The sequence below is a fragment of the Meriones unguiculatus genome, chromosome 14, assembly GCF_030254825.1.
Source record: "Meriones unguiculatus strain TT.TT164.6M chromosome 14, Bangor_MerUng_6.1, whole genome shotgun sequence".
NCBI lineage: Eukaryota > Metazoa > Chordata > Mammalia > Rodentia > Muridae > Meriones > Meriones unguiculatus.
Window position 1 is genome coordinate 84,828,281 of NC_083361.1, and position 25,152 is coordinate 84,853,432.

Below are 25,152 nucleotides of genomic sequence, written 5' to 3' on the forward strand. Positions count from 1 at the left end.
AAGCACCCCAGCGCTCCACAGTCACTGTGTTGCATGCACTCACACACATACAAGTTCTAGGACACCTACATGCTAACAACATCCCCTTCCACTTGAGGCGGATACCCTGTACATAACCCAACAAACCCTGGACAAGTCACCCCCACTCCTCAAAACACCCTGGGTCCCTCAGTGTTTCACACACAGTCATCCCCATGCTTCTCCTCACCCCTCCCTCTCAAGCCTGGTCCAAGAGCAGAACAAAAGCCCAATGCCCATTCCTACCAGCTCCCTCTCCTCCCCTCCCCCCTGGCGTCCAGTCCCTTTGTCCTCCCGCAGCTGAGCCCAAGTGGGAGGCTAGGCAAAGCGAGAATAAAAACAGAGGAGCTCAGGCTGCTAGGAAAGCGGGTGAGCCGGCAAGCAGCAGGCACAGGCACGGGCAGGAAGAGGAGTGAGCGAGCGTCTGCACCAGAGCAGCAGTTCTGAGTCTCTGGAAGAGGGAGTGGCCAGGTAAGAGCTAAGTACCTAGAGGCAGGGTTTGGGGTGCCTGGCTGGAAGTCTGTCTTGCTGTGGAAAGTGTCCATCCAAAGGGTGAGCCTGTGCTGTGTATCAGGATGTGGGGGAGAGCGGGGTGGAGGTGTGAGTATCGAGAGGGATAGCAAGACAGCGGTGTGCTGAGCCGGTTTCCACTGGCTGAGACTCAGTCAGCCCATGAGCCGTGAGGTGCTTGGACTGTGAGATGGGAGAATGCTGATGGAACCCAAGATGGGGATCCCTACCTTCCCGCATGTCCTTGGGCCCTCAGACTGCAGGACTCCACAGTGGAAACTGAGTCTTTCATTTCCATGTGGCCACAGTTCCCTGAGCCTAGGGCAGAAGGTGGCAGTAGAATCACTAAATATTGGCAAAGCTCCTAGGAGGTGAACATAATTAAGGATTATCACAACAGGAGGGGGATTGTCCTTATGCTGAGACCGGCCTTCTTGGGTCTCAGCCTAGAAAGTAGCCGTGTCCTGGGCTAGCTAAGGACAGCCCTCCTGCACTCAGATGACCTGTCCCACTCCCTCTGTGGATCCCTGGTTGATCCCTCCACCGTGGCAGGTCCTGCAGCGGGGCTAGACTTAACAGCCTGGTGCATGAAGGGCTTGAGCTGGCTGCCTCTACCCGGGCAACAGTCCTTGTCCACCTGGAGCTTATTTCTTGTGACGATGAGGCAAGAGACCCACTGCTCAGCATGGGCCTGCATAAGCTGTGAAAGCCAGGCTGATCTTCCCTCCAGAGGTAGAGGGAAATGAAGGGAGAGAGAGAGGCAGAGCTGAGCCTCAGAGGAAGTTCCCATAGAAAGGAGGCTTCCTATCTTCAGACCATGCCAAGTGTTGGCTGTGCATTCTTAAGCAAACCCTAGCCAAACCCTAGCCAAACCCTAGCCAGTGTGCAGCCTGCAACCTGCGATGTGTTTTCATTCACACCTCTTCGTTGACTCTCACAGCAAACCTCTAAAGGACAGGCTCTCTGTATGTGACTGTTTTCTCCCAACAAACTTCCTGAAGGAGGTGGGTGACAAAAGGCTTTTCTCAGAGCTGTGAGGGTCAACTCACCCACACTCCATGCTCGCCCCCCACTCTGCGTGAGTGAAAAGGTAAGCAGTGATCCAGGCAGACTACAAACCCAGGGCTTCCATACACCCCGGCCTGCAGTTACAGGTCTTTGGCTAGGCACTATGTATGATCCTGTCTCAGAGATGGGGTCAGTGCCCTGCCCAGGTCAGATCACTCCAGACTAAAGGAGGATTAGAGCCTCGTGTGGTCCCTAGAGCCTGGATCTTTCTGCTGGAAACTAGAAACATCTTTCTCTCTCTTGCTTTTACTCAGCTAATTCTCCTCATCCCCGGAATCCTTTCCCTAACTCAGCTCCATGTTTACTGTCCTTTCTGAGCTCTCCCAATTCTCCTGAGTTCTCTCAAAGGACCCCTGCCCAAGCTCTGCGCTCCAGAAAGCCAGGGATTATGCCTGGGGCTCGTGCGCGAGCGCACGCGCGCACACACACACACTGTTGTTGAAGGTAGCATGAATCTCTTTACCACATCCTACAGCTCATACAAAAGGGCCTAACCCTATACAGACATTCTGTCAAGGTTCCAGCAAATGCCCTGAAGGTTCCCCTTCAGACCTTGGGTAATCTTCCTCTTGGTGACATGGCTCAATCCCAGCTGGAAGCCCTAAACACTGCAGTCTAGACCTGTATAATCGTTCCATCCCCCCTCCCTTTTTTGACCCTCCTCAAATGATCCTGTTTGAGTTTGCCATCTGTTTCCGGCAGAGCCTGGCAGAAAGCTTGCCGAGCTTAGAGAAATGGGCAATGTGGCTGTAGTAGGTACTGGAGGGAAGTCTCGACACAGAAGGCAGGACTGGTCCAGGCCTGTCAGGAGTCTAGATGGGCCAGGGTTGAGGTGGGGACAGCAGATGCATGGCCGGATGTGAGTGGTGAGTGAACTAGAGAGGGAAGGCTTAAATGTACGGGGTGGCCACCGGCCAGCCCATCTTTGATGAGGTCTGTGTTCTCTCCCCGGCAGGATGCGGGAGAGCCCGGAGAGCGAGGAGCCGGAGCCTGGCCCGGAGGCCCCCTGCACCGCGTCCTGCCACGCGCAGCGCATCCTGCAGACGCTCAACGCGTATCGCCAGAGCAGCACCCTGACCGACGTGGTGCTGCGCGCCGGAGGCCGCGACTTCCCGTGCCACCGCGCGGCGCTGAGCGCGGCCAGCGCCCACTTCCGCGGCCTGTTCGCGGCCGGCCGGCCCGAGCGTGCAGCGGCCGTGCTCCCGGTAGGGCCCGAGGCGCCCGGGGCCGCGGCGGCCCTGGCCGTGGTGCTCGACTACGTGTACGGCGCGGGCGTGCGGCTGCGCGCCGAGGACGAGGCGGCCGCCGTGCTGGCGCTGGCCGAGCGGCTGGGCGTGGCGGGGCTGCGCGAGGCGTGCGCGCGCTTCCTCGAGGGCCGCCTGCGCGCCGCCAACAGCCTGGCGCTGCGCCGCGTGGCCGCCGCCTTCTCGCTTGCGCCCCTGGCCGAGCGCTGCGGCCGCGTGCTGCGCCAGGCCTTCGTGGAGGTGACGCGCCACGCCGACTTCCTGGAGCTGGCGCCCGACGAGGTGGCGGCGCTGCTGGCCGACCCGGCGCTGCGCGTGGCGCGCGAGGAGGCCGTGTTCGAGGCGGCCATGCGCTGGGTGCGCCACGACGCGCCGGCCCGCCGCGGCCAGCTGCGGCGCCTGCTGGAGCACGTGCGCCTGCCGCTGCTGGCGCCCGCCTACTTCCTGGAGAAGGTGGAGGCGGACGAGCTGCTGCAGGCCTGCGGCGACTGCCGCCCGCTGCTGCTGGAGGCCCGCGCCTGTTTCATCCTGGGCCGGGAGGCGGGCGCGCTGCGGGCCCGGCCGCGGAGGTATGGCCTCCAGCTTGCTGGCCCTGCGTCCCAGCAAGGTCTCCCCACCACCACCACCCAGCTCCGGTTCCTTCTGGTGCCCAGCGCCCTGCCTCGAAGAGTTAGTCTTGTGAAGGAGGGGTGTATTCCATTTCCTGCCCCATCTGCCATTCTGAGAAACGGGTCCTGGCGGGATCTGCTCTCTGGGGACGCACGGGGCTAGTAAACATACAAAGGCGTGAGAAACGCCCACTGTACCTGTGCAATGCCAAACCCAAAGACTAGAGTCCGCAATGGCCCTTCATACCTGAGGGACAGAAGACAGGGATTATGCTGTGTCTAACGATGAGTATGCGGCCAGGGACACAAGATGAGTTAGGAAAGCACTAGCCAGTTTGGGAAACCTGGGGAGGCCAGAAACCCAAAGGGTCAGTGGTGGAGAGCTTTGGGGGAAGTGCGTGTAATCTTGCTCATAGCAGTTCCCCCATTTGGAGATGGCTAGGGGAAAGACACAGTGCGTTAGCTGTTGAGGATGGAGGATTCATAACATTCAAAACTGAGCGTGGCTTCGAGAGCCCATAATCCATGAGCCTCAGTTTTTCTCCAGTGTGAAAGGTACAGTAATCCTAACGGTCTGAAAGGAAGGTCTTTTTTCCTGTAACTTAGAGGCGAGTAGACTGGGGTACGGGTTGGTGCCTCCTTTCTATTTGTAACCAGAGATCAGGTTGGAGGCAGTGGGTTCCAGTGGCAGCTGCCAGGGTAGGCAGAAGGGCAATGGCCCTGTCTGGCCGTGATCAAAACAGCGAGAAAGGAGCTGTGAGGGCATGGTGCTGCTGCGCCTGTAAGTCCAGTACTCAGGAAGCGGAAACAGAATAGAGGTTACAGAAAAAGCAAGCCAAATCCCTCGGGCTAGGGATATGGCTTAGAGGCAGAGTCAATAGCATTCTGGTTCAGTAATCCCCAGCAGCGTATGTGGAGGTCTGGAGCAGTATGAAAAGGCACCAGCCAGCGTGGGTGTGGAGCTACAGGTATTGGGTTTATCCACCCCAGGTTCATGGACCTCGCCGAAGTGATTGTGGTCATTGGCGGGTGTGACCGAAAGGGACTCTTGAAGCTGCCTTTTGCAGATGCTTACCACCCAGAGAGCCAGCGCTGGACGCCCCTGCCCAGCCTGCCCGGTTACACACGCTCCGAGTTTGCCTCCTGTGCACTTCGGAATGACATTTACGTTTCGGGTGAGGGCACAGTGAAGTGGGAGCCTCTTGTTTCCCACCACCACCACCCCTTGCTTTTCCCTCCAGTCAGGAGATGTGGGCCGGCTTTCCCATATCCCCTGCAGTCAGTGGCTGAAACCGAGTCGTCCTGCAGAGCCAAGCCCAGCTGGGAGTGTTGATGCCGGGCTTGGAGCCAGAGGCCTTACGTCTCGGCTTTGCCCCTTGCTCTGACAAAAGTCCACCTGGTCTTCAGCAGGTCATTCTGGGTCCGTAAACCTCATGGACCTATGTGGATGTGGTATAATAATCTCAGCACCTCAGGGAGATGAGGCTGGAAATGAAGATAAAGCGTTAGTCAGGAAACAAGACCCGGCCACCTTCTACTCCATCACTGTGCAGACTCCGCCTTCCCTTGGCCCACCATTTTGAGGGATACATCTCCTCCTTTGCTTCCCTGAGCACAACCGGTACCCACCACAGGCACCTGGTGCACATTGCCTTCCCGTCCCTGGATCTCACTGGCCTGTCCCTCAAGAGCCCCAGGGCAGACCCTCTCCTTCCATTCAAAACACACTGTGGGTAATAGGCCGAGTCTTACACCAGCCCAGCGAGAAATCCTTCCTCCCGTCCTTTGGATCTAGGGACACGGAGTTCGAGGCCTAGGGGAAGACAGCTGTTTCTTTCTCCGTAGGAGGTCACATCAACAGCCGTGATGTCTGGATGTTTAGCTCCCATCTGCACACCTGGATCAAGGTTGCCTCGATGCACAAGGGCAGGTGGAGGCACAAGATGGCCGCCCTGCAGGGACAGGTAGGCACATGCTGTGGCTGCTGCCCTGGGATCCACGGCAGAGCTGATCTGGGGGAAGGGGGACCTGAGACCCCCAAAAGAGAAGGACCTGCTCAAGATCACATAAGAATGCTAACAGTCATCACTGCAGTAATTGGGAGGCCAAGGCAAGAGGGTCGTGAGTTTGAGGCCAGCCAGGGCTACAATAGCAAGACCCTGTCTCAGCATTACCACTCCTGCCAGATAAATAGCCATCACTGTAAGAATATAGTTCAGTCGTGAAAGTTTGGGGCTTTGGGACCAAACAGACCAGGTTTTGGGTTTTGTTTTGTTTATTTTTTTATTTTTTTAAATAAGTGTTTATTAATTATTTATACAATGTTCTGCCTGAATGTACACCTGCATGCCAGAAGAGGGCACCAGATCTCATTATAGATGGTTGTGAGCCACCATGTGGTTGCTGGGAACTGAACTCAGGACCTCTGGAGGAGCAGTCAGTGCTCTTAACCTCTGAGCCATCTCTCCAGCCCCTTGTTTGTTTGTTTAAGATTTATTTATTTTATGTGTATGGGTTTTGTTTGTTTGTTTGTTTGTTTAAGATTTGTTTATTTCATGTGTATGGGTTTTGTTTGTTTGTTTAAGATTTATTTATTTCATGTGTATGGGTTTTGTTTGTTTGTTTGAGATTTATTTATTTCATGTGTATGGGTTTTGTTTGTTTGTTTGTTTGAGATTTATTTCATGTGTATGGGTTTTGTTTGTTTGTTTAAGATTTATTTATTTCATGTGTATGGGTTTTGTTTGTTTGTTTGAGATTTGTTTATTTCATGTGTATGGGTTGTTTGTTTGTTTGAGATTTGTTTATTTCATGTGTATGGGTTTTGTTTGTTTGTTTGTTTGTTTGAGATTTATTTATTTCATGTGTATGGGTGTTTTGCCTACATGCACTCATGTGTATGGGTGTTTTGCCTACATGCACATGTATGTGCACCTCGTGCATGCCTGGTGCCATGGACACCCTAGAACTGGAGTTATGGACGTTTGTGAGCTGCCATGTGGGTGCTGGGCATTGAATCCGGATCTTTTAGAGGAGCAGCCAGTGCTCTTAACCGCTGAGCCATCCCTCCAGCCCAGGTATTCTGTCTTAACTCTGCCACTTAGAGACAAAATACTGCCAGTTATCTTTGTAGACGTCATTCTGCATTCAAAAACAGGAATTTGGTGGGTGGGTGGTAAGCCCTTAGTAACCACTCGAGTTTTCTGGAATCCTCTTCATTCAGACACTTGCCTCCTGAACTGCGTTGACCAGGAAAGGTTCCTGAACTAGGGAGGGAGGAACTTGGCCAGGCAGTGGCCGCGCTGGGACGTCCCTGGTGGGCTCCCATTGAAGTGGTGGGGCACTGAAGTCGGTTACAGCTCTGAGTCCCAGGGCCCTGGCCTTTGTTCCTCAGCTCTTTGCAGTCGGGGGCTTCGATGGCCTGCGGCGCCTGCGCAGCGTGGAGCGCTACGACCCCTTCTCCAACACCTGGGCGGCCACGGCGCCCCTGCCGGAAGCCGTGAGCTCTGCAGCCGTGGCGCCCTGCGCGGGCCAGCTCTACGTGATAGGGGGCGCCGGGCAGGACGGTGTCAACACTGACAAGGTGGGCGCAGGCCTGGGGTTAGGGGCCATTAGAAGCTGCGGCATAGCCTACTGTGTGCAGGCTAGATCTGGGCGCTGGTGTCAGCCCGTCTATTTTCTGAATCCTGTAAGCATTCGGGGTAGTTTGACCTCAGCCAGAGCATACCTTTCTTTAATCCCAGCACTCAGGAGGCAGAGGCAGGCAGATCTTTGTCAGTTTCAAGCCAGCTGGTGTACAGGGCGGGTCCCAGGACAGCCAAGACTACACAGAGAAACCGTGTCTTGAAAAACCAAGAGAAAAAAGAGAGGGGGGGAGAGAGAGATGGCCTCAGAGGACACTCAGTGAATCAGCAGAATACCTCTTCCACTGCCACCGCTCGTGGGTTTCATAGATTTTTAAAAATGGCAAGATTGGGGCAGGAGGGATGGCTCAACGGTTAGGAGCACTGGCTGCTCTTGCAAAGGACCAGAATCTGGTTCCAGCAGCCCTGTCAAATGACTCACAACTGCCCCTCACTCTAGCTCTTGTGGCCTCTGCAGGCATACAGAGACACAGAGAGACACATAAATAAAATATATTTTTTTAAAAATTAGATGAGAGAGGTAGAGTTATTAAAATGCTTTTCCTCCATTCAGAAAAAATTTTTATTAAAAACTGGGGGCTGTAGAAGGCAGGAAGCTCGGGGTTAGACCCCCAGCACTGCATAGCCAATCATAGCAGGATAAAAATTACGGTAATGTGCCAATTCCTAGAGACAGAGGTAAGAGGACATGGGTAGTGGGGCGTTGCAGGGAAAGGCTCTTTCTCCATTGTTTTCCCTCCTGCAGGTGCAGTGCTTTGACCCCAAGGAGGACCAGTGGACTCTGCGGTCACCAGCACCCTTCTTGCAGCGGTGTCTTGAGGCTGTCTCCCTGGGAGACACCATCTATGTGGTGGGAGGCCTCATGAGCAAAATTTTCACCTATGACCCTGGCACAGATGTCTGGGGAGAGGCAGCTGACCTGCCCAGCCCTGTGGTGAGTAAGTGGGGCTCCCTGGCAGGCCCCTGAACTGGCCCATTCAGGTGCAGACTCACTTCTAAGGCTCTGGAGCTCACGGCTTAGAGATCTTGTGTATGACTCCATGGAAAATATGGTCCCATTGCTTTCCTGCCAGTGGTCACTCAGCTCATTTCAGATGAGACTAGCCTTGGAGAGGTTAGCCCAGGACCATCAGTTGGGTAGTAAGGCAGTGTGCCTACAAGTCAAGTGCTGGGACTTGAGTGCAGGTTCGGTCTACCTCAAAGGTACCAGTTAGGGAGTGGGCAAGGGACTTGCTAAGGTCCTCACTCCAGTGACATCAGTGACCAGAGGTACAAGTTCTGACACCCACAGCCCCTTGAATCCCCCCACTTGCTGCCCCAAAACTCCAAAGAAACTATGTAGTTGGTGGTTCCTGTCAGTTTGGGCCTGGATGATTCGGGCTGAGGTTTCCAACGTTTCTGAGTAAGTGTAGGATGATGTTATTTTCCCATGTATATGATCTTCCAGGCGTAGCCTTAGCTTTTTGGCTATGACCAAGTGAAGGATACACCATATTCAGTGACACTGAAGAGGGCAGATAAGACCTGAGACACAGAGCAAGCAGCTTGTCCAGGCCATTCAAGGGGTCAAGTGTACCCTTTGTCTCCCTGCCATCCACATTGCCTGGTCCATCTGTAGGGCAAGGCTCTGCTATGTGGCTTGGCAGGCTAGGGACCGAGAGAGTCCCTGGCTGCAGCCCACAGTTAACTGTCTTGTCTGTCCCCTTAGGAGAGCTGTGGCGTGACAGTGTGTGACGGGAAGGTCCACATCCTTGGTGGGCGGGACGAACATGGGGAAAGCACCAATAGCGTCTTCACCTTTGACCCTAGCAGTGGGCAGGTAGAGGCCCAGCCATCCCTGCAGCGCTGCACCAGTTCTCATGGCTGCGTCACTATCGTCCAGAGCCTGAGCAGATGACTCAGCCTGGAGATCTCAGCCAGGAGTCAGAGGAAATGAGGACACGGCACCTGGAGCCCCTCCTGGACCCTCCGTGTGAATAGCCCTCTAACTTATTGTCCCTCTTCTTTTAGAAATAAACCTTTTTTCAAAAGCCGGGTGTGTTCCAGATCATGCCTGCTTTGCCCGGAGAAGGCATCCCTAGCACCCACTCCCTGTTCTTGCAGTCTGCCAGTACTCCAGTAGGCCACTCAAGCAGACACCTTAGACCAGTATGTGAATATAACTGAACAGGTAAATTACTCAGTTCTGGACATTGGAGAGTCCAGGAGCCAAAGTGCCATCAGAATCCGTCAGGAGAGCTCTGCTTTATAAATTGCATTTTTCTTTATTCTTAACTGGCAGGAGAGAACAGGACATTTTTTTTTTCAAATGACACTAATCCCGGGTGACTTACTCATATCCCCAAAGGCCCCCATTTCTTTTAAAGTTGTATTCATTTACTGTAATATGAATGTATTATGTGTGCCATGTGTGAAGTACATGTGGAAGTCAGAGAATGTTGTGGAGTCTGTTTTCTCCTTCCACCTTCACACGAGTTCTGGGGATCAGAACTCAGGTCATCAGGATGGCATGGCAAACACTGCCAACTGAGCCTTGTAACCAATCCTCATTTCTTAATGCTATGACAGTAGGTATCAGGTCCCAACAGATCAGTTTTTGAGGAGCACCTGCATTCAGCCTTTACCACACACATTACCCCATCTACTTTTGTTACTGTAGATACTAAAACTTGTGTGTCATGGTACCTGTGTGGAGGTCATAGAACAAATAATGGGGATGGTTCTCTCCTAACGTGGATTCCGGGGACTGAACTCAAATCATCATTAGCAGCTAGATCCTTGATCGACTGAGCCATCTCTCCAGGCTCAGCATTTTGGTTTCAGGCCAGGATTCACCTGACTGGCAGACCAACACCCGTGCAAGGCACAACCCTGTTGCTACTGTACACTTGGTATGGCCCAGAGCTCCAGGACAGTGACAGAACTGCTAGGTGGCAAGAAAGGGCACACACCCCAGGGATGCCAAGCTGCAGCCCTGGGTACTGCCTGGCCCCATCTGCCAACCCTCATTTGCACCCAGACTGCCTTTTGAAGCAGAGCCTGTTTCCCAGTCTCTCCCCTCCTCAGAGCCCCAGGGCCGTGTCTGCAGGGTCTCCCCAGCTGGGACTGGCCCACCACCGCCAGACACAAAGGCTGTTGTCCCAGCTGATCTCCAATACCAGATTAGGGAACTGTGACCATCTGGACACAGCTGATGATGACAGCAGCGGGAAGAGTGCAGGCTCAAACCACTGATCCTGCTGTCCCCAGCCCAAGCCAACACTCAGGACAAAGCAAAGGCACCGATCACATGGCTACCCAGAACAATAGCCCATCCGGGGAAAACTCCTCTAGAAGATCCGGGAGACTCCCGAATAGACACTTTCTAAAGGCCAAGCAGCCACTCCTAAGCTTCCTACTCACATTCCTGATACTATTCTGTGTATGTCCAATCTGCCTGGACTCATAGGCCACAAAGACAATTAAGAACATGCCAAGAATGGGACAGCCTAGAAGGAATATGCAAAAGTGAAATAAGCAACCATTCCAGCAGCCTTCCATTTCCTTGTTTCTCAAATATTGTGCCATCTTTCCAAAATCTGGAAACATCGGGTGGAATTCACTATTTCTCTTTTTACTGATCATGGAAACTGACAGGAAATCTTATCCAACTGATCAGATGAATGCAGGGCCATACAGCAGCACTTCAGTTCCAAAGGATGCTAGTGACACTGATCACACTGGCCAAGTCCTCCCTAGATTCGAAGCTTCCTAGAACAAAAGCCAGCAAGAGGTTCAGTGGGTAAAGGTGTAGCTTGCCGCTCCTGACCACCTGGGCTCAGTCCCAGACACCCACACCATGGGAGTCAAGAGCTGCTGGCTCCCAGTTGTCCTCTGCAAACAGTGACTGGAGGGAAATGAGCTGCATTATTTTTGCTACTCAAGCTGGGACCTCAAGCATGCCAGGAAAGTGCTCCACCAGAGGTGCAGCCTCTAAAGCCGTACTTACCATTTTAACTGATGCTCACAAACTTACAGTGCTTGAACAGTGGAACATAGTCTGACAAATTTAGGAGCAATCAGTGTTCTCCACAACTGTGGTGACTGAAGTACATAAGCAGTGCAAGTGGCTAGAGCAGTTCTCAACCTTAATGCTGCAAACCTTCATGCAGCTCGTTGTAGTTGCCCTTCCGTAACATTATTTCGTTGCCACGTCATGGAATATCTGTTATGAATCCTAATGTAGGGATCTGATCTGCAACTCCTGAGAAAGAAGCCTTAATAAGGGGTCATGACCCAAAGGATTAGTCTTTTGCAGACTCGTAATCCAGAATATTTGTCCCAGCTAATAGTGAACATTTCACTGCATCCGAAGGAATGCTCACTTAGGACGGATGTTACTGGTTCTAGACTATATAGTGTCCCAGGCAAGCTGAAACTGTGAAGACCCCCTCTCAAAGCCACCTAAAGGCTGGGCATGGTAGCACACGCCTTTAACCCCAGCACGTGGGAAGCAGAAGCAGGGGGATCTCAAGTTCAAAATCCCAGCCTCCTTAACACACTTTATGGGTACTGTCTCAGGAATACTTATTCCAGCTCTTAATGATTTGGTCCTGAGCCATGTACAGGAGACGGTGCAAGTTTTGATAACACACTAGAAGAGGTCAAGTCACTGGTCTATAAACTGAGTCTAGGACGGCCAGGGCTCTGTTGCAAAGGAAAAAAAAATAGACACCTAAAGAAAAACAGTGAGGGGATGGGGTTGTTCACTGCACCTGGTATATGACTGTTCTCCTGGCAGATTGGTGGGGAAAATAGGCAAAGACACACCTTGTACCCAGAAGCAGGATAATGAGCTCCAGGCAACTCCAGAGCCTTATCCACAAACAAGGGCCAACATAAGGCAGACTGCAGCATTCCCCATCTCACCCAGTGGATGACTGCCCCTGTCTGAGTCAGAGCTTCCTGGGGGCTGCAGTTTTAGTTCTAATTACGAGAGCTGGAGAACTATTCCCAACTTTGAGTCCAATGTTAACTCTCAGACCAGAGGTGAAGACAGAGGTAAACTTCAGAGAAATAAACATTAAGGCAGTGAAGGTTAGGCTGTCAGCTAGTCATGGAATTTGTCCATTAACGATATTAAATGTTGTTAGCGGCCCCAGGGAGCTATAATCATACATGCTACAGCTTTGATGAAAAATGTCTTTAGCATCAAAATCTAAGCCCTAAGGAAGAAAGAGTAATGAAAACAAGGTTCTGAGCCAATCAGAAACGTGCCTAAAAACCAAAAACTGGACGGTCACACTCCTGCTCCACAGAACCACTTCCAACAAAGTGCCCAAGACTTCAGCACTGAAGCAACCTTATTTCCAGTGAGTGGCAAGGACAAATCCAGCCCCTGGTTTTTCCTTCCCAATCTTCATCCCTGTTGGCCAGAGGGACAAAATTTGCCTAAGTCCTTCCTCTCTGTACTCAATAGGAAATGCTATAGCGCCACCTACTGGGAAAGAAGCAATCTACCTCACTGACCCTTCTATGCGCAGACCAAGTAGATATAGCTGAGGGTGCCAGACCATACTGAGCATGCTCAAGGCCCTCCATTTGATTGGTGGGGGGGGGGAAGAGTAACTGGTGTCTGGTACTGTTTAAGCAAAGCCAGTGGCACCTCCCCAGTTTATGGCTGTTTTTGCCTTTGAATGTGCACCATGTGCATGCAGAGGCCCTCAGATCCCCTGGGACAGGAGTTAAGATGGTTGTGAGCACTCAGTGGTAGGGATCCAACTCTTAGCAGTGCCAGTGTCTAGAGAACTCACAATCCAATCATTTGCCCTATATTCACGAGTGGTTAATCAAGCAGATGGCTGTACACCTTTATTCACAATACCAAGGCAGATGCCAGACAGGACTACATAGTAGGAGTATCTTTTTAAGGAAGGCACATCTGTACTCAACATGTATGGAGGGTTAAGTTGTGGATATGGTCAGTGTGTTCTTAAGCCCTTAACCCCATGCAAAGACATACAGATGCAAACTAAAAGGATACCAGCCAGGCTGCACCCCACCCCTCAGACAGCTTAGGCCTCTCACCAAACATAGCACCAGATTTCCAAGCTTATTTTAATTCCCCACAAAACACATCAATAGGAAAGGCTTCAAAGACATTGTGGTAAATAAGCTAGACAATTTCTGAATTTTCCAAACATAATGGATTAAGTACAGAACTCAGAAATATGGATTCTAGACAGCTGTATGTTCTGAGCTTTAAGCTCAGTGGCACCCAAAACTCCCGTTTTATTTAGGGCTGCTGACACTAAAACAGCACAGCACGATAGAACAGGCCAGTTTGCTCTACATTCAGGGTGTGTGCGTTCCACAGCACACAGGCTTTCATAGAAAGCATCTCTGCCCACAGAGCAAAGGGAGAAAGAAGAGGCACACTCCCAGATGGGGAGTGAATACAATACATACGCTTGCTATATGCAAGGACCTGGGTTGTCATGAGCACTAAAACCGAACTACTCTTCTAACCCTGAACGGCTTACAACCCAGGGTCAAGTGCTGCCCTGCAGTCACCAGCCATCACTGACTCACGGCTTCTCTGGTCAGCTTCACTCAAGCCCTCCAGCTTAAACTAATAAGCAATGCTCCACAGGCCAACATAACTCAAGCCAGCTGAACACTGGACACAATCCAGTCAGGCCTTATTCATGTCTTTGTGCAAGATTTTATTAAACGTCTTTGTTAAATAGGACAAGATCCAGCCTCCAGACGCAGCTGCCAAGACCCTGGAATCAAAGAAATAACAATGGTGAGAAACCCATCAGCACGCTTTCATCCACTATGCAGTGCCCACTCCCACTCAGCGTCAGCCTGAAACACCACCCAGCACAAAGGCTTGCTACCACCTTGACAAGGCCGCTGCTGAAGGGCTAAGAACAAGAGCATCTGGAAACTCTTGAAAACTCATTCTGATAGACCTGTGGGTCAACTGGGCACCACAAACCACCTTGTATCCTTCCTCCCACATCAAGCGAAAATGCTATTCATACCCACTAGGAAACACCAGAGGTATAAGGAACAAGCCAACCACGTTTGGCCCAGGAAGCTCACTGCAGGCATACCTGTTATGCTGTAGGCACTGGCTGGGGCATGGCAGGTGGCTCTGGCTTCCCACCCTTCTGTTCTGAGATGGGAGTGGTGGGCAAGATTTCATCTTTTGGTTCCACAATGCTCACATGATCAGGCAGAGGCTTCTTGGGGCCGATCTTACCACTTGGGTCCCAGGGCAGCATGATCTTCACTTTGATGCCCAGCACACCTAAGACACCAGGGTTGGGACTGAGATGGGAATTCTCCCCCTACACAAGACAGCAGTATCTGCTCAAAAGCACTGAGATCTGGTCCCTTCTCAGACAAATGCCTCTAAATCAATCAGTATGCAGGACACTTTTGCTAAAGGAACCACGTACAGCACCACAGAACATGGCACTGACAAGGACCAAGAGCAAGACGTGACCTTTCTGACTCGTCATCGTATCATCACTGAAGGGCACGCAGATGGCTATGGCTAAGACAAGAACAGTTAGCTTGACCATTTCAGCAGTGCATGTCACAGCCCCTGTAACAAACATCTTCCATACATGCAACCTAAGACTGGAAATGCTCAACCCCGCCCTAGGTGTTCCTAGCCACCAGCACTATTTAGAGTTAGCTCAGCTGCACAGTAGATGGGCCCTGGGTTCCCAGCACAGCTGCTCACCTTGTCTGAGAAGCACATGGCGCACGGCAGTGTCAACATAGTAGTTAACAGGGTCTCCGCTGTGAATCATCAGGCCATCCACAAACTTCATGGACTTGGCCCTCTGTCCGCGGAGCTTCCCAGACACCACGACCTCGCAGCCCTTGGCCCCACTCTCCATAATGAATCGAAGCACACCATAGCACGCCCTTTGGAAAAAAGATTTATCTGTTATTACCAAAAGCACAATCTGCCCGCCCATTCCACAAAGCTTAAAAAAAGACTTGGTTTTCCCATTAATAACTTTCCAATGGCCCGACTGAAGAAACCAGAGCTCTATCAAAACAGCAACTCAGTGATCAATGCTTTCCAACCTTGGCCTGAACGTTAGAATCACCTCTAGCTGGGCTGGAGACATGACTCAGGTTACTACTGACTGCTTTTCCAGAGGTTCTGAGTTCAAGTCCCAGAAACCACATGGTAGCTGATAACCACCTAGGAGACCTGGTGCCCTCTTCTGGCACGTATTTGCAGGCTGAACAGTGTATGTTAAGAAATGAATCTTAAAAAAAAAAGCAATCCCAGCACCAGCACCTGTGTAGGCAGGGGCAGGGGTGTCCCCAAGTTCGAGGCCAGCCTGGACAGCGAAGGCTACGGAGACACAGTCTTGACACAGAAAGGCTGCGTCAGGGCCTCACCATAGCCTTAGCTGACCTTCAAGTCAGGGATGGCCTGCTGAGATGAAAGGCGGGCACCACCACGCCTGGCTTAGTTTTTGTTGAGACAGGGCTCTCTGTATGGCCTTAGGCCAGGCTGGTCTCATTCCTCCTGCTTCTGCCTCCCTAGTGCTGCGATTAGATGTATGGGCCACCAAGCCCAGCTTTTTTCATAAGCCTAAAGGTTCTTCTAATGCCTAGGTTTGCTGGTGGGATGGGTTCTGGATGTGGAAGAGCACTTCCATGACCCTTAAAGCACAGCCCTTGGTGACTGGGGTGCTTAGGGGCTTTTATTTTGTGTGCTTCTCACGAAGGGGCTATCTGGAGGCCACAAAGCAAGTGCTTTTCAAAAATACCCACTCCACTGGGTGTGGGCTGTACTGCATACCTTTAATACAGCACTCCAAGGCAAAGGCTGGTAGGTCTCTGCAAGTTCTAGACCAGCCAGGACTTTGTAGTGAGGCCTTGTCTCCAAAAAAATCTGTCCTGACAGCAGAGACAGTTCAGCACAAAAAGGTACTTGCTACCAAACAAAGGCAAACCTGACAAAAACCTGACAGAGCTTAACACCAGTGTAAGGGAAGAGAACATAGCCTGGCATGGTGGTACACACCTGTAATCCCAGCAGTCTATTGAGGCAGAGGCAGGCAGATTTCTGAGTTCAAGGCCAGCTTGGTCTACAAAGCAAATCTAGGACAACCAAGGCTACAAAGAGAAACGGTCTTAAAAAAAAAAAAACAAAAAAAACCAAAATAAGGGAACATGATCCACAGTTGCCTTCTAGTCTTCATGCACTCACAAATCTATACAGTACAGATTAAATAAGAGAATTGGAAAATAGCTGTGTGAGTTTGGCCTGCCCAGTAATTCAGTGACTGGCTTGGGGAAGAACCTGAGCATGAGGGTGTATGAAAACAAACAAACAAATCATCTTTTAGAGGGGCTTCCTTTTTTTTTCTTCCTGAGACAGCTTCTCTGTGTAGCCTTGGCTGTTCTGGGCTTGCTCTGTAAAACAGGCTGGCCTCGAACTCAATGACCCAAGCCTGCCTCTACTGGGGTTAAAGGTATGCACCACCACCACCACAACTAGCTTCACTTGGCCCTTTCAACACCTAAGCTTCATGACTAAGGCAAGGCTGTACAATTTTCAAAGCAAAACCAGACCACCTTAGGCAGGGGCCCAACCCTCACATGCTCTTCGCACCGCTTCTCAGTGCCACACAGCTTACAGGCTTAGCTTTTTTGAAACAAGGCCTTCCCTCCAGGTTAACCTCTACTATGTAGCTAGGGCTTGCTTTTGATTGTTGATTCCTCTGGGGCGGGCGATAGCACACCTGGCCAATTTAGTGATTTCAATGGTTTCATTTTTGAGCTTTCCCATTAGAACCGGTCTCTTTAGAGTCCCCACAAAAGTGAACTCGAAGAGCCACATGACTTCTAGCTTGCTTTGAAACATGCAGTATCCCAGAAGCACTAAATCTCTATCCACCAGGCAGATACCCTACACAGGCACAGCAGCAGGATGCTTTACAGCCCACCTATCAAGGGCCTCCCTAAACCTCACAAAGCAGAAAGACAGATGCTCCCTTCCAGATAGGATTCTTTTCTAGCCAATGTACCCTACACATTACCCTGTTACAGCACTATTCTTTAAGGGTTCATACTGTAGCTTAGGCTGGCCCATGACTAAAAAAAAACTTGCAACTCAAGTCTCCCAATTGTTGGGGGCTATATATAGGCACATGTCACCCACAATAGGCCCTTCACTGTCTAGTGAGCCCAACAGTTCAGGAAGAGCATGGCCACACTGTTACTCCAGCAGACTGTCAATGAGGTTATCTGCTAACAAAATCATCACACTGATCCATGAAGACATGACCATCAGGTCTCACAACACTTACCTTCGCACAGCAAGCCCTCCTAGGAGTTTGTAGCGTAGAGACTCAGCCTGGGCAATGGCACACAGACCTCTTGTGGCCACCTTTTCTGCATAAAGCTTTAAAGGAAGCAAAGTACATGCCTATTACTCAACAATGTTCAATTAAGTCATTGTAATAGCCCTTAAATACGGAAGCATTTCCACTACCCACACATGGCAGTGATTTAGGCTGAATTGCCCTTCTAATCGGTTTCCCCAAAAACCACTAGGCAGAGAAATGAGATAGCCAAGCCACCTATATCATTTCGATATACAAATGAAACCACCAAAATATCCCTCCATAAATTCATCCTGCCTTCTGGGTATCAGGGTAATAGATTCGGCCTTCCATGCATTGCACCCATGATGCTTATAAGAAAACTGACAAAATATCAAACCAGTAATAGTCATTGGCCACGTCCAAGGTTTCCAAAAGTACCACTCTATGATTGCCACATTTAAATTCAGACTAACCCCCCCCGCCCCCCATAGGTAAGCCAGGCAACCTCACCTCTACGCTACCCTCAGGGAAGCCGAACCTCTTCTGGACCACTGCAGTCAACTCTCTGATCCGACGACCCTTCTCCCCAAGAACATTCTGTGTTCTGCAGAAGGGAAAGGTGTAATCTACTCAATCTCACCAGCCATCTACCACAAGGCAAGTATACAAGTTAAATGGAAAGAATTAGGTACATTCTTTTCAAACGCAGTCAAGACAATTACACTCACCAAGACCAGGTTCACTGGTTGTGGCAAACTTGCACAGCATCTTAGTATACACAGTGATTATAGGCAACTACATTTTTACCTGGTGGCTAAAATAATGATTTCTGTTCTGGTTGGTGTAACTCGGACTTCGACTCCAGAGTAGCCATCTTCAGCCAACTCCCGAGTGAGAAACTCATTCAGTTCAGCTTTGAAGATGCCATCAGCCACAAACTAAACCAAAGAAGCAAGTTCATTATAAAAAACCCTGCAGGAATGCGGCAACCCTTCCTCAAATGCTTGAAGGTCATCATTAAGACACTTCTTTGACCATAATGCCTTCAGCCATGCCACAGACAGCAGCAGCAGTGAGGCATTCTGCACAATGAAAACATCTGCCAGTCAGACCCAACTTTTCTTCACTGAAGGGCTTTAGAATGAGCTGCTCTACACACTTAGGACCCAGAATCTGTCCTCATGTGGCACACCCACCGTTCATTCCGCACACTAACTTGTACCTGGGAAATGAGAGGACGAATCCTAAAACCAGCGTTACTATCTGTGTGCGTTCGCACAAACAGGCCATCCATTTCTAAACCCTATCATTTATTTTCACACGCTTCCTCCCCACTGAATGGCAAAAAAATTAACCACAGGAACGCTGTTACTCGAGGTCCCCAGAGCGAGCACACCAACAGTCAGGAGACTTTCGATTGAGGCCGACTGCTGCATCACACGGAGAAGCGAACACGGCACTTCACTTACCGAGGACGCTGGGTTCGATCTGATGGCGCACGCCCTTAGGCTGCGCCACAGGGTTGCTAATTATGGCGACCAAGAAACATTCAAAGGCGCCCAGCCCCAGACTGGAGGCGCCCGCTGTTCTCCTCGGCCCAGACCTGAGGAGTTTGTTCCTCCCTTCCCCAGCCACACTGCGCTCGACCGGGCCTCCCAGCACCCAATCCGCGGCCATCCGCGGCCCGCGGAGACGCCAGGTGACCGTAGCCGCTCCCCAGGATTGGACACGGAGCCACGAGTCCCACCGGCACCTCCAGAACCCAGACCAGGCCCAGACGCGTACCTTTCTCTTCTTGGAAATCTGTACCGCCATCTCGCCGAGGCGAGCCGCCGAGAAGAAAGGAAGTGGCGCGCGGGCGGAAGTGGTTATAAAGAGCGCCAGCGACGACGCGACGCTACGTGACGGCGACGCTTGCACGTGTTCATGGGAAATGAAGTTTTCCTCCTACAGAGGCGAAAAGGGAAAAAGGCGTGTAACCTAGCAACCTGTAGTGTAGGCAGGACAGAAAGTACACTTCTAATTCTGGTCTGAAAATGGTCAATGTGCCTATCGTGGTGTAGCATGCCTGTGATTCCAGAGGGTGAAGTCTGGAAGATCAGAAATTTCAGGTCCTCCTTAATTCCATGCCAGCTTGGGGTGTTTGAGTCCCCGACTCAAAAATAAATTCGTAAATAAATATAAATTTGAAAAGAGCAACTGTGAGATTACAGATGCTAGGGGACCAGGCAAATGGCTCAGGTTCCAGAGTGAGTATGACTGTAAAAAAATAAAAAGTAATTTTTATTTTATTTTCTTGTTTGGGGCAAGCACCCCCAACACACACACACACACACACACACACACACACACACACACATCTTTTTTAAAACATTAAAATTCTACGCTCCCTGAAATGGGTTTATCTGTAGGATTGTGAACTTGTTGGACTTGCAGCAGGGTGGGATACCAGCGAGGGCCTGTCAAAGTAATAAACCACCAGGGTTTTGGGGGCCGACTGTCGAATAGCATAAATCTGGCCATGTAGAGACATCCCTTTACAGGGACCCAGATGTCCACGCCAGCAAATCTCTGGTTTCCCAGAAGCAGAACCTGCTGCAGAAACTTGTACTGCAGTGTCTGTGGCTCGATCAGCTCAGGGCTCTCTCTTTCACCCTGTGTTAATCCCCCCGGACAAAAGCAAAGACCATTGCACAAATTTTTTTAGTATTATTAAGCAGGCTTTATTTTCTGTCAGACAGGGCCATCTCCATAAACCGGGGTTTGAAAGAACATCACATATGGAAGTATGTGGGATTTATACAGCACAAAAATTTCAAGATTAGGGGAGTTTTCAAGGTTGGGGGATTTCCAGGGGAAACTTGGCAGAACATCTTATCAGGGTGGTCACCCTGATATATAGAGTGTGGAACATGTCAAATTCCAGAAAAATGGGTCAACATGGTCAAACTGAAGTTTTAGACAGGAATAAACTTATTTTGACCTTGTAACTCGATGGCTTCTAATCTTAAAACAGAGTTAAACTGATCTGTTATCGGATGAAGCTATTTCCTGGCTATCCTCTCATGACCATCTCCTACCACCAACATCCCAGACCTTTTGATGGCAGGGTTCGGGTTAAACTCAGAGCTCCTCACGTCACTATGCTGACACCAGAAAAAAAAATCAAAACAACAACAAAAAATCTTAAATCTTGCACCGGGGCTCCCCTGTAGTCAACCCAGCACTTGGGGGAGTCAGGTGCAGGCAGATCACTTCAAGTTCAAGGCCAGCCTGGTCTACAAAGCTAGTGTAGGATAGCCGAAGCTACACAGAGAAACCTTGTTTTAACAAAACAAAAAACAAGCAAACAAAAAAACCTGAAATCAAAACAAAACAAATCTTTAAAAAAAAAAAGGGGGGGGGGAAGAAAGGAAAGAAAAGGAAAAGAAAGCAAGTTCTGTGATAGCTGAGCAGAGGGACCAGAGAAGAGGAGGAGAAGCAATGGCGCAAGCCTTTAATCCCAGCGCAAGGCAGAGGCAGGCGATCTCTGTGAGTTCAAGGACAGCAGGGTCTACAGAGCTAGCTCCAGGACAGCCCTGTTTCAAAGAAAGAAAGAAAGTCAAAGAATCAAAGAGATAGATAGCCAGGGGCCTAATTTCGACAACAAAATTGAGGTTTCGTGGAACTGAAGCCTACTGGAGTTGCTGACATTTAGTGGTGGTTATTGAGGGTTTCTTTCTTCCTGTTTGCCATTTCCCTATGTTCTTCAGTTGCCTGTTCTTCCAGCTCAGAAAATTCAATGGTGCCTCACACTAGAACCATGACTTGGAAGCCAGGCATGGTGGCGCAGGCCTTTAATCCCAGCACTCAGGGAGCCAGAGGCAGGTGGATCTCTGTGAGTTTGAGGCCAGCCTGGTCTACAAAGAGAGTCCAGGACAGCCAAGGCTACACAGAGAAACCCCATCTCAAAGAAAAAAAAAAAAAAAAAACATGACTTGGGGCTGGAGAGATGGATCAGCATCTAAGAGTACTGGCTTCTCTACCAGAGGACCCAGGTTCAAGTCCCAGCCCCACAGAGAAGCTCACAACTGTCTCTAACTCCAGTTGACACCCTCACACAAACATACATGCGGGAAAACACCAGTTCATATGAAATAAAAATAAAGCATAAAAAGAGGCTCTGCTGACTGCTGATGTGACTCTTCTGTTTATACTCAGGATGTACACCCCGATGGAGGGCGCCTGAGCTGAGCGTGAGTGCTGAGGTCACAGCGGCTGGGCTCAGTCCTAGGTAAATTCCGGGGTATCACATTCTGACACACTCTTCCTTCCCTCCCCCCTCGCGCCATACCCAGGAACCCAAAACAATCCAAGTATAAGCTTCATAAATTATTGATTTATTTACCGTGGGAGGGGGTGTGCGCGTGCAGAGGCCAGAGGAGGGAACCAGTGTTTCCCTCTGTTGTTCTCCCTGCTGTTGTCATAATTATTATTTGAGACACAGTCTCACTGTGTAGACGGAGGCCGGCCTTGAGTCCACCTGTGCCCCAGTGTGTCGGCCTCCTGAGTGCTGTGATTAAAAGCCTGGACTGTCAAACTCGGCTCCTCCCTGCCTCAGTTCTTGAGATAGGGTCTCTCCCACAACCTGAAGCTCTCGATTTCAGTGAGGCCGGCTGGCCATCAGTCTCCTAAAGTCTGCCTGTCTCCACCTCCATCGCTGAGGTCACAGGCTTGTGTGGCCATACCCCCATTTTACATGAGTGCTCCCTGTCTTTGAGCAGGACACTGTGGTGGCTGGAGAAGGTGGCAGGAGCTTCCCTGCCTCCTGACTGACAGGCAGAGTGGAGCCCTCTAATATAATCTTCGTCAAAATGTGAACCTCTAAACTGGGCAAGGTGGCTCATGCCTGTAATCCTGAAGTAGAATAAGGGAGAAAAGGCCAATTTTCTTTCTTTAGTGACTTACGTAGAGCACCGCTAGCACTGACTATTCGCAAAGCATGGCGTCACTTGCTACCTGGAACAGAATGACCTGGAGAAGTAGCTGAACCAATGGGTCATTTCACCTGACAACCTGCTGATTGCCATGTATGCTTCTGTAAAATCTCGCTTTGCTTGCCTGCCCCATCTTGAGTTTTAGGGTATAAAACTGGACCTGGGATCAAAGCCTTTTAGGACCTATCCTGGCTTCCGTCCATCTGGTGACATCTCTCTTCCACTCTCATTGGTGTCAGAGTGCTCATTCCAGGGAGATTTCCACAACAATCCAACACTTGGGAAGTGGGCCAGTGGGAAGTGATCTGGAGTCCAGATCATCCTTGGCTTTGATTGAGTTCAAGCCCAGGCATGAGAGCTTGCCTCAAAAATAAATTAATAAATAACAAATAATAAAAGAAAGAAAGAAAAACAAAGCAGTGAGAGAGAGAGCCACTCATGGTGGCAAATGCCTTTAATTCCAGCATTCAAGAGGCAGACGCAGGAGGATTTCATGAGTTTAAGATCATCCTGGTCTGGATAGTGAATTCCAGGACAGCCAGAGCTAAGTAGTAAGATCTTGTCTCAACAACAACAAAAAAAAGACAGACAAACCAACCAAAAAGAGAGAAAGAGAGAGAAACAAAACTTGAACCCCAATACTCATTCCTCACTCTTAGCAGCCAACCTCCTTCTTAGGTAGCCCCTTGTCCCCTTCCCAAATAGATGATCTAGGCCAGAGCTGTTCCCAGCCTGTAGCCATGCATGCCACCCCTTTCTCTCAAACCCTCCTCCTGCCCAAAGTCCCCCCAACTCTGTGTTCTGGCTCATGTTCCTTGTTTCTTGCTCTACTCTATCTCTCCCATCCTTTTGGTGATCTCCCCTCATTTTCCCACGATCACCATGCCACTTCCTTCTAAGTTGTACCTCTCCTAGCCATTTCTGCAGCATGGGGGGCCTTGCTGTCCCACTGGAGCTTTCACGGATGACTGAAGCAGAGGTAAGTATTTGTCTTAGTTGGGGTTTCTATGGCTGCTCTGAAACAGCATGACCAAAAAGCAACTCAGGAAGGAAAAGGTTTATTGAGCTTATGTTTCCATATGGCTGTTTACCATCAAAGGAAGTCAGGACAGGAACTCAAACAGGGCAGGAACCTGGAGGCAGAAGCTGATGCAAGGGCCGTGGAGGGGCACTGCTTACTGGCTTGCCCCTTATATGGCTCACTCAGCCTGCTTTCTTATAGAACCCAGAATCAGCCTAAAGATGGCAACACTCACAATAGGCTGGGCCCTCTCCCGTCAACCACTAATCGAGAAAATGCCTTACAGCTGGATGCTTTGGAGGCATCTTCTCAGCTGAGGATCCCTCCTTTGAGATCACCCTGGTTTGTGTGTCCAGTTGACATGACACTAGCCGGCACATTGTTCAAATGTGTTTTGCTCCTGCCCTGCTCTCTGCAAGACTCCTAAATAAGCAAACTACTTTATCTGAGGCTCGACCAAAGAACCAGGGATCCTTGCCTAACCTGGAGGAAGACCCAAACCGTGGAGGGATCATCCATTCCCCGGGGAGCACCAAATCCCACGACCAGATACCACGATGTCATACATTCTCATTGATTCCATTAAAATTGATCAGTGGCTCACTCAGAGCCTCAAGTTGGGTCTCTGCACGTGAATAAAGAACACCACAGAATAAAGTGTAAAAGATATTGCTTTACTGGTTTCGTAGCATTGCTAAAAGACCAACACTTCTGAGTTCCTTACTTAGAGCAAAAATAAGCTCCGGAGCGTGGAAGGCTGGGGTGGGCTGTAAATTGGGGCTGCCTTTTTGGAGCGTTTCCACAGGAATGCAACCTTTAGATGCCTTTTAGCCCAACTAAATAAGTACTTTTTTTTTTTTTTTTCCTATCATGATCCTTTCATGATCTCTCCAGTGCTGGGATCATTGGCAAGCACACCCATGCCTGGTTATAAGGAACATCCAAAACCAGTTCTGTGGGGTTGGCAAGATGGCTCTGCTAGTAAGGGCACTTGCAGCTCAGCCCGTACAACCTGGGTCCAGTCCCTGGAACCTACATAAAGGTTAAAAGAGTAGACTCAACACAATTGTCCTCTGATGGCTGAGGCAAGCAGTACTCCTCCTCTCTCCCTCTCTCCCTCTCTCTCTCTCTCTCTCTCTCTCTCACACACACACACACACACACACACAACTTCCAACAGCAACAAAAATGAAATTAAAAACATCAGTCTTTTTTACGCTGTATGGGAGAGTGAGTTTTTCACTCAGTCCAATTCCTGGGACTTCATGTTGGTCTAGACAATTAGCTGTAGAAGAACCAAGGGACTTGGTTCACCGAGTCCAGGACTGTTCACCGTGGTGTCAGAGAGAGGAGACCTCCAGAGCCCTTCCTCCCCATGCCCACACCTCTTCTCTTCTATGGACTGAAGCTTGCTTGGCCCAGTGAATGAATGAATGAAGGTGAAATCCGTGATGTCAGGCCCTTGGCCTTTTCCAGTTTTCTAGAACCAAACTGGCAGGAAGCCAGGGCACGCAGTTAATTTAAATCCGAGGATTTGAGTGGATTTGATTTAAAGGTTATGGATGTAAACCTTGCCTGGGGCCACCTAGAATGCCTTTCAAAAAGACACGTGACTCTGATTCTAGTACTCCAGGGGTGGAGACAGAAGGATTAAGAGCTCAAGATCATGCTGGGCTGTGCAGTGAGTTTAAGAACAGCCTCAGTTAAGTGA

At 50.2% G+C, this 25,152-nt stretch overlaps 2 protein-coding genes and 1 non-coding gene across 3 annotated transcripts; 1 reads left to right on the forward strand and 2 right to left on the reverse strand.

Annotated features, from left to right (window-relative positions):
* Positions 1–341: 341 nt before the first annotated feature.
* Positions 342–9,278, forward strand: Klhl35 (kelch like family member 35). Its single transcript, XM_021656306.2, has 7 exons — positions 342–489; positions 2,552–3,409; positions 4,439–4,623; positions 5,294–5,412; positions 6,843–7,031; positions 7,838–8,026; positions 8,801–9,278. The coding sequence occupies exons 2-7, from the start codon at positions 2,553–2,555 to the stop codon at positions 8,987–8,989; spliced, it is 1,728 nt and encodes a 575-aa protein (XP_021511981.1). The 5' UTR covers positions 342–489; position 2,552; the 3' UTR covers positions 8,990–9,278.
* Positions 9,279–13,772: 4,494 nt separating this feature from the next.
* Positions 13,773–19,383, reverse strand: Rps3 (ribosomal protein S3). The gene is made up of 7 exons (XM_021656296.2): positions 19,230–19,383; positions 18,252–18,382; positions 17,955–18,048; positions 17,427–17,521; positions 14,831–15,018; positions 14,193–14,389; positions 13,773–13,856 (listed from the first exon to the last, which is right to left on the reverse strand). The coding sequence occupies exons 1-6, from the start codon at positions 19,257–19,259 to the stop codon at positions 14,196–14,198; spliced, it is 732 nt and encodes a 243-aa protein (XP_021511971.1). The 5' UTR covers positions 19,260–19,383; the 3' UTR covers positions 13,773–13,856; positions 14,193–14,195.
* On the reverse strand, positions 14,475–14,619 carry LOC132647890 (small nucleolar RNA SNORD15). Its single transcript, XR_009586231.1, has one exon. It is a non-coding gene; the product is annotated as a small nucleolar RNA SNORD15 (small nucleolar RNA).
* Positions 19,384–25,152: the final 5,769 nt, after the last annotated feature.